This window comes from Tenrec ecaudatus, chromosome 1, assembly GCF_050624435.1.
Source record: "Tenrec ecaudatus isolate mTenEca1 chromosome 1, mTenEca1.hap1, whole genome shotgun sequence".
In the NCBI taxonomy this organism is placed as follows: domain Eukaryota; kingdom Metazoa; phylum Chordata; class Mammalia; order Afrosoricida; family Tenrecidae; genus Tenrec; species Tenrec ecaudatus.
This window is the reverse complement of record NC_134530.1, coordinates 231,076,715-231,092,117: the sequence shown is the minus strand read 5'-3', so window position 1 is coordinate 231,092,117 and position 15,403 is coordinate 231,076,715. Positions and strand designations below refer to the sequence as shown.

At 45.9% G+C, this 15,403-nt stretch overlaps 1 protein-coding gene across 1 annotated transcript; it reads left to right on the top strand.

The window, feature by feature from the left end:
* Positions 1-7,783: 7,783 nt before the first annotated feature.
* On the top strand, positions 7,784-15,111 carry SLC30A1 (solute carrier family 30 member 1). The gene is made up of 2 exons (XM_075530076.1): positions 7,784-8,882; positions 10,658-15,111. The coding sequence occupies exons 1-2, from the start codon at positions 8,282-8,284 to the stop codon at positions 11,557-11,559; spliced, it is 1,503 nt and encodes a 500-aa protein (XP_075386191.1). The 5' UTR covers positions 7,784-8,281; the 3' UTR covers positions 11,560-15,111.
* The last annotated feature ends 292 nt before the right edge of the window (positions 15,112-15,403 follow it).

Below are 15,403 nucleotides of genomic sequence, written 5' to 3'. Positions count from 1 at the left end.
TGGTCAAATCAAGATGGGTGATAGACTGCAACTCAAATCCCAAGGACCAGATGTCAGACAGAGAAAGGCAAGCTAGATGCACGATCCAGAGCCAGAAGTCAAATATGCCCGAAAGCCAAAGCAAGTCTACCTGCAACCTTAGTCAGGAAATGGAGGTCACAAACAAACGGGAAGACTTTGATGGTGTACCAGTTAATCTCCTGTCAACTTGTGCAGGGGTGGAGTCTAGCCTGTCAATCAGGCCACAGCTTGATGACCTCATTTGGAGGCACAATGGAGAATAAATAGCTCACTAGATAGATACGCTGTCTACTTGTCTCCCTGAGAGACATACCTGTTGACAAGCCACATACAGCTACACTGATAGAGCCAGAGCCCTGGAGCTGGAGGAGCCACGTGGAGACCCATGCAAGCGCTGAGAGGCTTCCACTGCCACTGGATCCATAAGACTTTCCACCCACTGGCCTGTGATCTTCCTGCATTTGGCATCATTGCATGGCTTGTGTGAGTCTAAAGAGGAATTTATGGACTATTATGGGCATATGAGGTAATATCGGACTTATGGACTTGATCTGGACTAGATGGAATATTTTCTTAATGTAAAATTGCTCTTTATATAAAGTTTTTTCTTATACAAATATGTGTCTAGAAATTTGTTTCTCTAGCCAACCCAGACTAGTACCGATGGCAGGGCAGTCTTGCCTTTCAGCACACCATATCCCCGGGGAGAGACAAAGGCTGGTGGCTTGATTCACACCCTCTAGTAAGGTCTATGCCTTCCATTTCATTTTGAATCACTCCTACTTTTTCTAAATTCATACTTCACATTCCACGTTTCAATCGTTAGAGTATTTTAGAGGGGTTCATCCTCTGCCAGTGTCTCTGACAATGTTCCACCTCCTGTGTTTAGGCTTTTAGTATTGGACAATGGTTTGAAGCGAAATAGAAGGTTTCCAGTGGCTTCCTCCTCTGGCACGGTCTCCCTTCACTGTCTGTTCTTGTCTGTTCACTTTGGGAGATCCTGCTGGCACTTGAAATACCAGTGACATAGCTTCCAGTATCACAGCCACACACAAGCTACCACAGTAGGACAAACTGACAGACAGGTGGTGGACCACAGACATAGAGGCTAGAATTTACAATATATCACAAAAAGTATTATGGTTAGAAGGACGAACCTCAGCAATTAACTACATATCAGACTCACAAGACTATGGTCCTTAGCCTTCGGGACTGGAATGGAACTCATCTCCACATGAGAATAATCAAGTATGTACCTAAGTACAATCAAATTCTAGCTTTGCTCAGACAAAGGTCAGAGGACTAAGAGAGGAGGAGGCATGGAAACAGGAAACACAGGGAGGATTGTGGATTAAGTGATATACGTTGAAGGGGTTGCAAGGACAAGTTGAATCAGAATGTATAGAGTTGAAATCCTCATCTGTCCCCCTCAGAGTGGCTGGTTGTCTGAAACTGCTAACCTCTTGGTTGGGAGCCCAACGTGTAACCACTACACCACTAGGGTTGGACACGAGTGTTTAGTGACAAAAGAAAAGGAAGCGAAGAGCAGAAGTGTGAGAAGGTTCTAGGGGTCTCCTTCCAGCTACAGTTTTATCCACCTTCAAACCAATCATGACTCCGGCCACTGAGATCCCCAGCTGCAGACAAAGGCACTCATGGCAGACACAGGACAGAAACACAGGAGGATAAGAAGAGGAAATGGCAGGAGGTTGAGCAGACTTTGACTCTCTCACAGAACAAAGATGCTCACAGGCAAATAGAGGTAAGCTCAGGCTTCCTCAAATTCCTCTGTATTCGTTCCATGAGCTTCCAAACAAAGTTTCACTTCCCCACAAATAAGGACATGTAACCCAGAGCAATTACTGAAGCCAAATTAAGGCTGAGCATGATAGCGGGACAAGAAGAAACTAAAAGGAAATAGAGGAAAGAACTAGGAGGCAAAATACATTTATAGAGGTCTAAATACAGGCATGTACATATGTAAATATAGTTATATATGATGATGGGGAAATAGATCTATGTGCACATATTTATAGGTTTAGTATTAAGGTAGCAGATGGACATTGGGCCTCCAATCAAGTACTCCCTCAATGCAAGAACACTTTCTTCTATTAAACTGGCATTCCATGATGCTCACCTTCCAGACACGATCGCTGAAGACAAAGTGGGTGCATAAGCAAATGTGGTGAGGAAAGCTGATGGTGCCTGGCTATCAAAAGATATAGCACCTGAAATCTTAAAGGCTTGAAGATAAACTGGCAGCCATCTAGCTGAGCAGCAACAAAGCCCACATGGAAGAAGCACACCAGCCTGTGTGATTACGAAGTGTCAATAGGATCAGGTATCAGGCATCGAAGAACAAAAAAATCATATCATTATGAATGAGGGGGAGTGCAGAGTGGAGACCCAAAGCCCATCTGTAGGCAATTGGACATCCCCTTAGAGAAGGGTCGCAGGGAGGAGACGAGTCAGTCAGGGTGCAGTGTAGCACCGATGAAACATGCAACTTTCCTCTAGTTCTTTAATGCTGTCTCCCCCTCCGACTGTCATGATCCCAATTATGTCTTACAAATCTGGCTAGACCAGAGGATGTAGACTGGTACAGATCAGATCTTAAAACACAAGGAATCCAAGACTAATAACCCCCTCAGGACCAATAATGAGAGTAGAGATACCAGGAGGGGAAGGGGAAGGTGGGGGAGAAAGTGGGAACCGATCACAGTGGGTGAAGGGAGACATCAGACAGTGTAAGAAATGAAAAAAATAATAACAATTTATAAATTACCAAGGGTTAGCGAGGGAAGGAGGGTGGGGAGGGAGGGGGGAAATGAGGAGCTGATACCAAGGGCTCAAGTAAAAAGAAATGTTTTGAGAATGATGATGATGGCAACAAATATACAAATGTGCTTGATATAATGGATGGATGTATGGATTGTGATGAGTTGTATAAGCCCCCAGTAAAACTTTTTTTTAATCAGCCTATACAAGGAAGGTTCTCTGTGAAGGTGTACTGAGTTGAATGGAACCTAAGGATTTATCTGACTACTAACCTAAAGGTTATTGGGTTAAACCCACCCAGTGGTGTTTCCATAGGCTGCAGCTGAGAAAACCGTGTGAAGCAGTGGCGCTCGGCAACACATGGAGTCAACAGGAGTTGGAACCAATTTGACAGCCCTGAGTTTGCTTTAACCATCTCCCAGGAGCCCTGGGGCAACATCAATGATTAGATGCTCAATGAATAGCAGAGAGGTGGGTGGTCTGAACCCACCCAGAGGTGACTTGGGAGGAAAGTTTGACAATCAGTTCTCAAAAGGCACACAGCTCTGAAAATCCTGTGGAGCACAGTTCTCCTCTATGACACATGGATTCACCATGTGTTAGAGTCAACTTCACAGCAACTGGTTGGGCTGTGATTTAAACATCTAACAATTCAGTCTGTTTAGTTATTGAAAGATTGACTACCGTCCCTGCCTTTTGTTTCCTGAGTGGTTGTTCTTTGGGCATGAAATTCTCACCTTTGGATAACTCTTTAAAATTTAAATAGAGAGGCACTGTGGCTCTCCCACATACACACCCCCAAAAATACTTCCAAACTCACTACTATCGAGTTGATGCCAGCTCCTAATGACCCCATAGGACAAGGTAGAGCTGCCCTCATGGGTTTCTAAGACTAACTCTTAATGGGAGTAGAAAGGCCCATCTTTCTCCCAAGGAGGAGCTGGTGGTTTCAAACTACTGACCCTGTAGTCAGCAGCCCAACGACACCAGGGTTCCTCCCAGGAGAAGTAAAAATGAACAATGCATTAATCTGCAGTTGCCTTCTAAGGAGCCTTGGTGACATAGTCGGGCTTCTAATCACAAGGTCAGTAGTTCAAACCCCCCCACCGCCCGCCCAAGAGCTCCTCAGGAGAAAGCTGAGGCTTTCTGCTCCCCCAAAATATTTACTGTCTCAGAAACCCAGTTTTATTCTATCCTGTAGGATGACACTAGGTCAGAGTTGACTAGATGGTGCTGGGTTTGGCTTGGATTTCAGTTGCCACTTGGAAATTTTTAAGCGGCCCTCTCCACTGATAGGTGGTTCCCAAGTTTTTATTTGGAGGGGCTAGAAGATGGTTTGGAGCTGTGTTTACATGCGATGTGGTACCATGGTCATGCAGTGGCTAACTGCCCAGCTACTAACTGAAAGGTCAGGGTTCAAACGCACCAGTGGTCCCTGGGGAGAAAGATGTGGCAGTCAAGATTACAACCTAAACAATCCTGTGGGGGCAGTTTTACAGCAGTGCTTCTCAACCTTCCTAAAGCTATGACCCTTTAATACAGTTCCGCATGTTGTGGTGACCCCCCCCAACCGCACAATTATTTTTGTTGCTAATTCATAATTGTAATTTTGCTATTGTTATGAATAAGGCCACCCCTGTGAAAGTGTCGGTCAACCCCCAAAGGGGTCGTGACCCACAGGTTGAGACCCACTGTTTTATAGGCTCACTATGAGTCAGGCATTCAGATAGGGTCAGTATGAGTCAGATTTAGCAACAATGGGTTCGGGGCCTGTTTTTGGGTTTACAGGAGTAGAAAAAATCTCAACTGTCTACTCCAAAGGAGAAGTATAGAAATACTCAAATCTACCAACCCACTTTCTAGCAGTGCCAGTACTCAGACGTCACTGTAAATTCGGCACATTAAAAATGGAGCTCTGAATCGTCCCCTTGAAATTTCCTCCCTGCCCCCTCCCCCCTGCACAAACACAACTTCCTCATCTACTTCAGGAAACATTTTCCATGTCAGTCAGGATAAAAATGCTGACACTATCTTTAATTCTCCCTGGCTCTCTTCCTCCCAGGACTCAATTGCCCATCCCCACTAACCGTGAGCAAACCCATAGCAACCCCTACATACAGTTTCTGTAAATCTTTATGGGAACAGACAGCCTCATCTTTTTTCTGAAGCATGGCTGGTTGGTTTGAATCACCAGCTTTGAGGTTAGCAAACCCACAATGCCCCCAGGGCTCCTGATCAGTGTCACACCCACCACCACCACCCCCCATAATTACAAGACGGCCTCACAGGGTCTCCTACAGTGTAAGGCTTCATGGGTTATGTGTTGGGCTGTTTACCCCAATGTTCAAACCCACCAGCTATTGTTTCTCAGAAGAAAAGAGGCTGTGGATTCCCATGAAAGCTGAAAGTCTTGAAACTGCCACGGAGGAGAACTACTTACGCTGCACTCTGAGTAAGACTCACTCCATGGAGAAGGTGGTAAATCTCTGTCTGAGCCCATTGTGTTGGCCATTGTGCTACTCTCTCTTACCAAGGCAGACTGCTCCATCTTTCTCTCAAGGAGCTGCCGGTGGGTTCAAACTACTAACTTTTTGGTGAGCAGTTCAATGCTTCACTACTATGTCACTAAATCAAACCCACTGCCAAGCTGCTTTGTCAAGGATTTCCTAAAGGGTACACATGTACAGGGACAGCCAGCCTCCTCTTCAGAGGAGCAGCTGGTAGTTTTGAACTGCTGACCTGGCAGTTAGTAGCTAATCACATAACCCACTATGCCACCAGGGTTCTGACTTCACTTCTAGGGTTCCTTATTTAGTCACCAAGTCCTATCAATTCTTCCTTCATAATGTCTCAGAAAATTTTCTCCATTCCTTCCTATTCCAGCACAGCATAAAGATGTGGTTCCCTGGTCTGGATTGAGGAGATGAGACGCACACCGCAGCTGCAAGTGGGGGGAAAATTGGATAGAATATCAAGAAAACAAAGTAACATAGCTCCAAATAAGGCTTTACACGCAGATCCCGAAGCAATGCATTTGTCTTATAGAAATCCAGAGCAGCTGGAGACCTTCCTCTAAGTTCAAGGTCACTCTGATAACTCCAGTCAACACTCTTCAGTGAGAAAGGCTTCACTCAAGAACAAGTTATCCCTACCCAGAGCACAATGTAGAGGTATAACTTGTTGGATGCCCTGCGTTTGATTCTGTCTCAGGTGTCAGCACAGACTTGCTCCAAGGGGTTTTATAGCCTATATTCTTTGTAGATCACCTGGTCTTTCTTGCTGAGTAGGTTCAAACTGCCAACTTTTCGGTTAGCAGCCACGTGCTACCAGGGCTCGGGGTGTATTGTTGTTGGTCGTCAAGTCACTTGGCGAATCTACACCAGAATAAAACATGCCCAGACCTAGACCATGTTCATAACCCTTGCTCTGTGTGAGCCCATTGTGTTGGCCATTGTGCTACTCTCTCTTACTGACAGCCTTCCTCTTTTTCACTGACCCTCCCTTTACCAATCATGATGTCCTTTCCCACAGACTAGTCCCTTCTGATGACAAGCGCAAAGCACACGAGACTGAAGTCTGGACATCCTCACTTCTAAGGAGGGTCCTGACTTCTTCCAAGTTGGATTTTTTCATTCTTCTGGAAGCCCATGGCTTATATAGTCAATATTCTTCACCAACCCCATAACTCAAAAGTATCAACTTGTCTACGGCTTCTCTTACTCACTGTCCAACTTTTGAATGCATATGAGGGGATTGAAAATACCATGGCTTGTGTCAGGGTCACCTTAGTGGTCCAAGTGATAATAGTTGCAGTTTTCAAACCCTAGAGAAGGCTTCTTTTCTGCTTCTTCTATGGATGTTGATTGTGGATCCAAGGGAAAATGGAAACCAGTGTTAGTACAATATATGGAGTATTTTGCCCTAATCAAAATTTTTTTTAATGTTTCTATTTTAACCTCACCTGGACAGCTCATTCTTTTGCTTCCTACTGCTCCTCACTCTCCCCCTAACAACTACTGTTTGTAGTCTATAAAATAGATGTTTGTTAAATCACAGAGCCTTAGAATTTTCGAGTCCCAAGGAATCTCTTGTCTAATCCTTACTTTACAGATGAAAAAATAGGCTTATAGAAAGCAGGTGACTTGCCCAAAGTCACAGGGCTGGTCGGTTAGTGACAAAGCAAGGGCCAGAAGCCAGGTGTGCACTCAGGTTCCTCCCGCTCGCAGTGTGACCCTAAAGTTGTCCAGAGATGTCCAGTGACAGGGATAACTGACTTTACACACGATTTCCCGGGATGGTCAGGCTGATGACAGTGAGCGCGGCTTCACGTTATGACAATTCCGGCCTCAGCAGTCCCGAGACTGGCCTGCCGGGGTGGGGGGTGGAGCAGCTAACTTCTCCGTGTGGTGCAGCCCAGTCACAAGTTTACTTGTTTATGAGTCTGTCTGTCAGCCCGGTCTCTCTCAGGCTCTTCGGACAGCAGGGCGACCCAAGGGCCCCACACGCCGGGCCTCCCCCTCCCGGCCCTGGCTGCGCGGCCGCCCCCAAGTGGACTCGACTCGGAGCTCAAAGTCTGAACGCTGCCCGGAGCCCGCAGGTGTGTGCGGGGCTGCGGGTACCCGCAGTGCAGAAGCTGGGGCTCCGCGACGCCGGAGGGTCCCCACCGGCCCCGCCCTCCCCATCCCCTTCCCGCTGCACGCGGCCCGAGCCCCCTACCCTCCCCCATGACGCCCGACGCTGCACCCGGCCGCGGCCCCCCGGCCCACGCCCCGCTCCGGCAAGAAAGAGCCCCGCCCCCATCGGTTGGCGGCGTGACCCGCCCCCTCCCGCCCCAACGAGCAACCATCCAATAGCGAATGTGATAGGTGGGGCTGGGCGGCTGTCGTGAGGGATTCTGGCCAATAGAGGAGCGTACCGGGCTAAGTGGGCGGAGCGTGAGGGCCTTGTCACGCTCGGGTCCGTGTGAAAACGGGGGTTCCGAGTGCAAAGCAAAGTTTTTTTGTAAACCGTCTGCAAAGGCGGAGGGGGGTGGGTGGCGAAGAAGGCGCCCGAGACGGGGCCGAGTGCAGCTACCGCGGCCACCGCCTCTCCAGCTCTTAAGCAGTCGTCTTCTCCGCCCGAGCCACAGCCAAGACTAGCGCCGAGAGCCCTCAGATGCTCACAGTCTCTCGGCGCAGAGCCGCCCGCTGCCCGCTGCCCGCCGCCGCCGCTCGCCTGCGCCTTCTCCGGCTCCTCGTCCCCCGGCTCCCGCTTCCCGCCGCCGCCTCTGCCGCCCCGCTGTGGGTGTGGGCTCCGCCAGGGCTGAACCGGGCCTCGGCGCGGACCCCGGGAACCGGCGCCTGAGGACCAGCGCGCCGCCGCCCGCCGTGGACGCCCGTCCGGCCGCAGGGACCCCTCAGCAGCCTCCGGAGGTGCGAGCCCCGCGCTCCCTGCGCCGCCGCGCCGCCCCGGGAACCTCGCCGCCGCCCACGCCGCCGCAGCCATGGGGTGCTGGAGTCGAAACCGCGGGCGGCTGCTGTGCATGCTGGCGCTGACCTTCCTGTTCATGGTGCTGGAGGTGGTGGTGAGCCGGGTGACCTCGTCGCTGGCCATGCTGTCCGACTCCTTCCACATGCTGTCGGACGTGCTGGCGCTCGTGGTGGCGCTGGTGGCCGAGCGCTTCGCCCGGCGGACCCACGCCACCCAGAAGAACACGTTCGGCTGGATCCGGGCCGAGGTGATGGGGGCCCTGGTGAACGCCATCTTCCTGACCGGCCTCTGCTTCGCCATCCTGCTCGAGGCCATCGAGCGCTTCGTGGAGCCGCACGAGATGCAGCAGCCGCTGGTGGTGCTGGGCGTCGGCTTGGCGGGGCTGCTGGTCAACGTGCTGGGGCTCTGCCTCTTCCACCACCACAGCGGCTTCGGCCGCGACGGGGGCCACGGCCACGGCCACTCGCACGGCGGCCACAGCCACGGCCGCGCCAAGAGCGCCCGGCCCGGCGGCAACGAGGGCGCCGCGCGCCGGCGGGGTCGGGACCAGGAGGAGACCAACACGCTGGTGTCGGACAGCAGCCACTCCAACGGGACCGGCGGGGACCGCGCAGGTGAGGCGCGGCGCCGCTCCGCAGGTGGTTGGGGGGAGCCGGCTCGCGCCCCCTGGCGCCGGAGCGGAGCCCTGCCGCGCCCGCCCGTCGGGGCGCCGGGGCCGTGGACGCTGCAGCTGGACTTGCTGCCTTGCCTGGCAGGCCGTTTGACGACAGGGCCACGATGATTTCCAGGGGGTCCGCCTTGATTCCCAGAGAAACTTCCCGGTCCTCCCCCTCCAGGACGGATGTAGGCGTTGGGGGTTCGAAACCTCCCTCTTGTCTGCGACAACATGCCCTGTCGTAGCAAGTTCCGAGCAGTCCCAGCAAATGGCTTTCCCGAGCGCAAAACCTTGGCGAGTTGCTTTCAGGAGCAGCCTTGTGGGTTTCATGTCATCGGCACCGTCTCCTAAAAAGGGAGCCCTGGTGGCGCCGTTGTTGAAGTGCTCGCCTGCAACCCAGCAGGCTTTCGAACCTACATCGCTCAGTGGGAGAAAGCCAAAACCCAGTGCTTCACTAAAGATGAGCAACTATGGGGCAGTCCAACTCTGGCCCACAGGGTTGCTGTGAGTTGAAATCCACTAGTTGATGGTGGGTTTGGGTTCCCTCCTCAAATTAGTAGGCTCAACACCTGTCTAATTACTTCATTTAGCCCTTATTCCAATTAGGCTAGGAGTGGTGATAATTTATTCAACTTATATTTTTAATAGATGCTTTTCTTTCTAAAAATAACTGTTGAAAGAAATTTGGAAAATGTGGAAATGATGAGAGAACACATGGAAAAAGAAGTCAGCCAGGGCCCTACCACTCAAGCTCAGTGCCTGTTAATAAATTGGTGTCATCCCTTCCATTTTCTCCGTTTATATGCATTTGCCTGATTGGATCAGGTCATATATGCCACAGGCATTTTCCCGTTTTTCCACCCCAAGATCAGGATACCATGTTAAGGAATGTCCTCACACCCCCCGGCCCCAGGCGCATGTTCCCAAATCTGAAGTTGCCCTGGTGTATATATTCAGTTTAGAAAGATCAAGAGCTAGAAAGGAAGGTAGTAATCAACTAGGTCCAGCGTTTCCCCAGGTCGTTTTAACATGCCTTTCTGTAGCTGTTCAAGTGTTTCTAAAGGTCCTCTCCCACAAAGACACTTTATAGTTGTTATGATCAAAAGTGTAAAAGTTAAACCGGATTTGAGTTTATTTTCAAGAGTGACCAGCAGGCTAGAACCTCATGTCAAATCAGGCCCTTTGTATTCCTAGACTCACCATTGTTGCATTTAACTTTGACAGCATTCAATTTTCTCTTTTCATTGTTGGCGCTGTCAGGTAAGCATTGGGCTGCTAACCTGAAAGGTTGGTGGTTCATACCCACCGTGCATGGAATGAAATTGAGGCTATCTGCTCCTGTCACGATGTACAGTGTTGGAAACTCTTATAAGGGTCACTTTAGAATCGGCTTGATGGGAGTTGGTTTGGTACACCGAAAAGCTTAGCAGAATGTCCACGGGACTCCACACCCATAAAAAAGCACTGTTTGGAGGACTGGTGGTTAGGGAAGCAGGATCGGGTTCCTGTCTTAAGTTCTTGGCCCTGGCTATTGTGCTCTGGCTTATTCCCAGGGTATCCATTGGTATTAAATGGCCTTGTGTAGATAACAAATTTTTGTTTCATGAAAATTTTCATTTCAAAAGGAGGTAGGCATTGTTTACTTCCTTTGCCAGGCAAGTAAAATTGAATGAAGATGAAATTGTATGTAAAGATTCTAATTTATTTTGATACTGAATCTCTCTTTTTTTATAGATACAGAAAAGTCCAACAATGATGCTATGGAAGTACAAGTGAATGGAAATCTTATCAAAGAAGCTGACCATATGGAATTGGAAGAAGATGAGGACAATGCGGGACAACTTAACATGCGTGGAGTTTTTCTGCATGTCTTTGGAGATGCCTTAGGTTCCGTGATTGTAGTAGTAAATGCCTTGGTCTTTTATTTTTCTTGGAAAGGGTGTCCTGAAGGGGGGTTCTGTGTGAACCCATGTGCCCCTGACCCCTGTAAAGCATTCATAGAAGTGCTTAACAGTACTCATGCTCCCCTTTTTGAGGCTGGTCCTTGTTGGGTACTGTATTTAGACCCAACTCTTTGTATTGTAATGGTTTGTATACTTCTTTACACAACTTTTCCATTACTTAAGGAATCTGCTCTTATCCTCCTGCAAACTGTTCCTAAACAAATTGATATCAAGCATTTGATAAAAGAACTTCGAAGTGTCAACGGTGTTGAGGAAGTTCATGAATTGCACGTATGGCAACTTGCTGGCAGCAGGATCATTGCCACAGCTCACATCAAGTGTGAAGATCCAACATCATACATGCAGGTGGCTAAAATCATTAAGGATGTTTTTCATAACCACGGGATCCACGCCACCACCATTCAGCCTGAATTTGCTACTGTAGGCTCTAAATCCGGGCTTGTCCCCTGTGAGCTGGCTTGCAGAACTCAGTGTGCTTTGAAGCAGTGCTGTGGGACTCGGCCACAGGCTCTTTCTGGAAAGGATGCGGGAAAGACCCCGGCAGTTAGCATTTCTTGTTTAGAACTTAGTGACAGTCTGGAGAAGAAGCCCAGGAGGACTAAAGTTGACAACATCCCTGCCGTTGTGATAGAGATTAAAAAAATTCCAGACCAACCTGAATCAACTTTGTAAGTCTTGAAGAGGTGTAATAGTTGACTGTTGCTTTTAAGCTGCAAGAGATAAAAAACGAAAATCTCCACAGAATTTCTAAGTTTGCCAAGTTGTGTAATTGAAGTTGTTGTTCTGGTCACAGTTTAATTCTATTTTTGTAAGAACACGATGGGACTGCCTAACAGAATGCTGCGAACAGCTTGGTGATGATTAGTACCCAGTACAGCTATGCTGTAGCCATTTTTGCAAAGTCAGTTTTAACACTATGTTACATTTTTGTTGAAAGTAAGTATACACCTTCTATAACATAATGGCATTTGATTTCCGTTTTCCCAAGTAAAAATTAATTAGGGGGATGAATAAATTGTTACTGGAAGCTCTGCTTTTCTCTCCCCCACCCCTAGGGTTATACTTTTGTGTATTAGCATTGCAATCACTAGAACTTTAAATCATCAAGTTTGTATCCTCTAATGTTTTAGATAATATATACTTACCTTTTGAGATCCTCATTACGGTGTGTAGTGGCATATTTAAAAGAGTGACTCAAGAACATTAAGAGAAGTTCCTTTTTGTAATTTACCCAGAGTATTAGTAGTACTTTTCAATTACTAACCCATGGTCTTTATTTCTGTGAGTTGAGGAGAGTTGATATGGTTAATAAATTCTGGACTCTGGTATACGCATATACTAGGATATATGGGGAATAAAAGCAGGGAAGAAAGTTCACCAAACTAAATGTTATTTAGATTATGATAAGCACTCAGAAGATACTTCTAAATTGTTTTTGAGAATTTCAACTCCTCTGTTTTCTTTTACCAAAGTGAATCTAACCCATGGCCATGTGTGTACACCAGCATTCCTGTCTTTGAGAGACTGGTATCAGAAACAGTGAGGCAGGCATTTCCTCGCAAACTAAACACAACAAAAAGCTCTTGGGAGATTAGATTTGATAATGTTAAATGTGAGCTATTAATATGATCTTCTAAATGGTGGGTAAATGCTATTTTAGAGCTCAAGTCATTTCATGGTGACCAATCATGAATGGATTTAAATGAAGTTTTCCAAGCAAAACTAGCAATGCTTGTGCTTGCTAAGAGCCACCTACTTGGGAGGTGGGGAGAAAATCTGAAGCTTAAATGCAATTGGAATATGCAGTTCTTAAGATAGCAAATTATTTAGGCTAGATTCCTGTCTGACGTGGTTCTGATACACAGGAAACTGCTTTTGGCTGTTTCATTTTGCTATAGATTTCCAACCCATCACAGGAAAAAAATATTTTAGGATATTTAAGTTATATTTTTCTTGATAGGGTGTTAAGCTCTGGGAAGAAACTGTAGAGTTTTGTCCTCTTAAGGATGAAAATGATTAGTTATCATGTATAGCTCTATTTTTCTAGAAACAAGGTGTCCTGACTACTTAGGTAACTTTTATAGCTGACTACTTTTGGAATGGCTATCTTTGGGGATCTGAAATAATTGTTTAATGGGTCTTAAGATGAAGTTTGGAATTTGACAGTTAACTTTTAAAAGGATGATATTTGTGGTAGATGGTGGTTTGTTTGTTTTCTAGTATAAGCCTATTGCTGGCAATGGGCCTATTTAAGAATAGCCAATTTCTCCAATGAGAATAAAGGTAGTTTTGGAACATGGTTTGTAAGTTCACATTTACTGTAAAGGGCCCAAACCATAACCAGCCAATTTGCAATACATTTTAATCTTTTAATACTCTCACTTGATACTGGGTAATTCAATTCCTAAACTGGTAGTTAGCTTGAATTTTGCAAAAGTGTTTGAGGTTTGTTTTTTTCTTTGTTTTTAACATGAAACACGGGGATCTCATGTGGGTGAACAAGAGAGAAATCTGCGAAATGTACTGTGCATGTGCATTCCTGGCTTAATACATTAAACTGCAGAACATTTTAAATTAGTTCATGTCACAAAGTGGATGCTCCTTTTTTTCAAAGGACTTTGTCATAATTAAAATCAGTGGGCACTGACTCACCCCTTGAGTTTTAACAAACTTACTTCTTTATGATGCACTTTTCTAACCCATTTTTAGCAAATATGCTAGCATTACTTTAAAAACATGCTTTTATATTTATTGTGGAAGATCAGTGTCTTTTGAAAATAGCTTATTCCTTTCTGAAATAAAATAAGGGAAATGCTCTGGATTACTAAGAGGCTTAACCCAAGATTTACATAGGCTGTTCTTTATAACACTGCATCAGTTACAGGACATGCATTTCTCCTGCTGGCTCTTTTATATTGGAGCCAGATCAGTGTATTTAGAATCCATGTTTAGAAACTTGTCCTTTGTCTCAGTTTAGTGAGAAGGTGCTGTGCGTGCCTGAAATTAAAACCAACTCAGTTATTTTTCCCCGCCAAATGCAGCCTTAGTGTTGGGAGCTTGAATTCTCCATTGTCACCTGTTAGCATATATGATTAATATTTTTTTAGGGTGTCTGCATGGCAAGAAAGGTGTGGACTAGAATCTAAAACAAAACAAGAACCCAAACTCAAACCCTTTGCTGTAGGTATTTGAGTGCTTTAGAAAGCATATGTGGAATACCTAAGGTATGTCATTTGAGCAGGAAAAAAGGTCTCCCTGGGGCACCTTAGCAAACCACCGTCAGGAGGGAGAAAAAAGGCTCTGAGTGTGCTTCTGTGTTGCTAACATCCTCTATGAATTGTGCATTTTTGAAAGTTTTGAGGGAAATTACCTATGAAATCTAATGTGAAGTATTTAGTATGTTACCTGGTATTGAGTTGAAGATTTTTACTGTGTATGAATGGATGTCATCTGAATGATATGTCATTTACCTGCTGTCTTAAGATATTCACACAAACAAATATGGAGAGCAATTCTACAATATAAAAATATTTATTTTAATATTTTCAGTTAAGTCATAAAACAGTGTTAAAACTCTTAGAAAGGTGGAGGGTTTGTTTTTTTCTTTTCCTATTTGTTTTTGGATGGAAACTGTCACATAACAGCGATGACCGTCTACAATGGAACTTGTAACTACCATTTTGATGTGGCTCTACCGATTTGACCACGTGGCAATGCTCGTTTGTTTTCTAACACGCTATGAAATATTTTGCTGTCATTTTCACTGACAAAAGCCTTTTTGTATGTCGATTTCAACTTTTAAACCAAAAATGTTGTCGTTTGGTGTCTTTGGCAAAAAGATGCTGAAGGGAATGTAACATACAACTAATCTGTGGTTATATATTAAGACACAAATTGCCACGTTACGGTTCTGCCTTGAAACAGCACAATGAAGTGTATCAGTGTATGCTGTGATTCTTTATGAAGCTTTCCTATTGTGGTGTTTTTGTGTCTGCTGTTGCCTGTTCTTGGGCCAAATGTGGCAAAGTTATCATCTCATTAAATGCAGATGCAGATAAAATGTCTTTAGTGCTGCAACATTATACCTAACTTTGTATGTTTTATGACTGTGTGTTATTTTCCAAAGCTGTTCCTACCTCACCATGAGGCTTTATGGATTGTTATGTATTATAAATGTTCTATATGAGACAGACTACTGTGTTTCTTCTCATTTATTAAAAGTAGAAAAATAAACTAATTTTAATATCTACTTCATTGTTTGTGCATATCGTCTAGACTTACAGAAAAGAGTTGGACTTCAGGTATGGAAAGGGAAATTCCAGCTTAATATAATGGTATTGAAAGAAGCAAAAAAAATTTCAGGAGAAACTGAAAGGTGAACTCATTCTAATGGCTCAACAATAAGTACTTCTTTCCATTTGCTTATGCTCAAATATGAGGGGCCTTTAAAAGTTCATGGAAAAGCCCCTTTATCTTCTGTATCTCCACAAGTTTTATTAACACCCCGCCCCGCCCC

Excerpts from the sequence above, each read along its gene's own strand:
- SLC30A1 (XM_075530076.1), top strand. The coding sequence starts at position 8,282 with ATGGGGTGCTGGAGTCGAAACCGCGGGCGGCTGCTGTGCATGCTGGCG. Across the intron at positions 8,883-10,657 it reads GACCGGCGGGGACCGCGCAG|ATACAGAAAAGTCCAACAAT; the intron begins GTGAGGCGCGGC and ends CTTTTTTTATAG.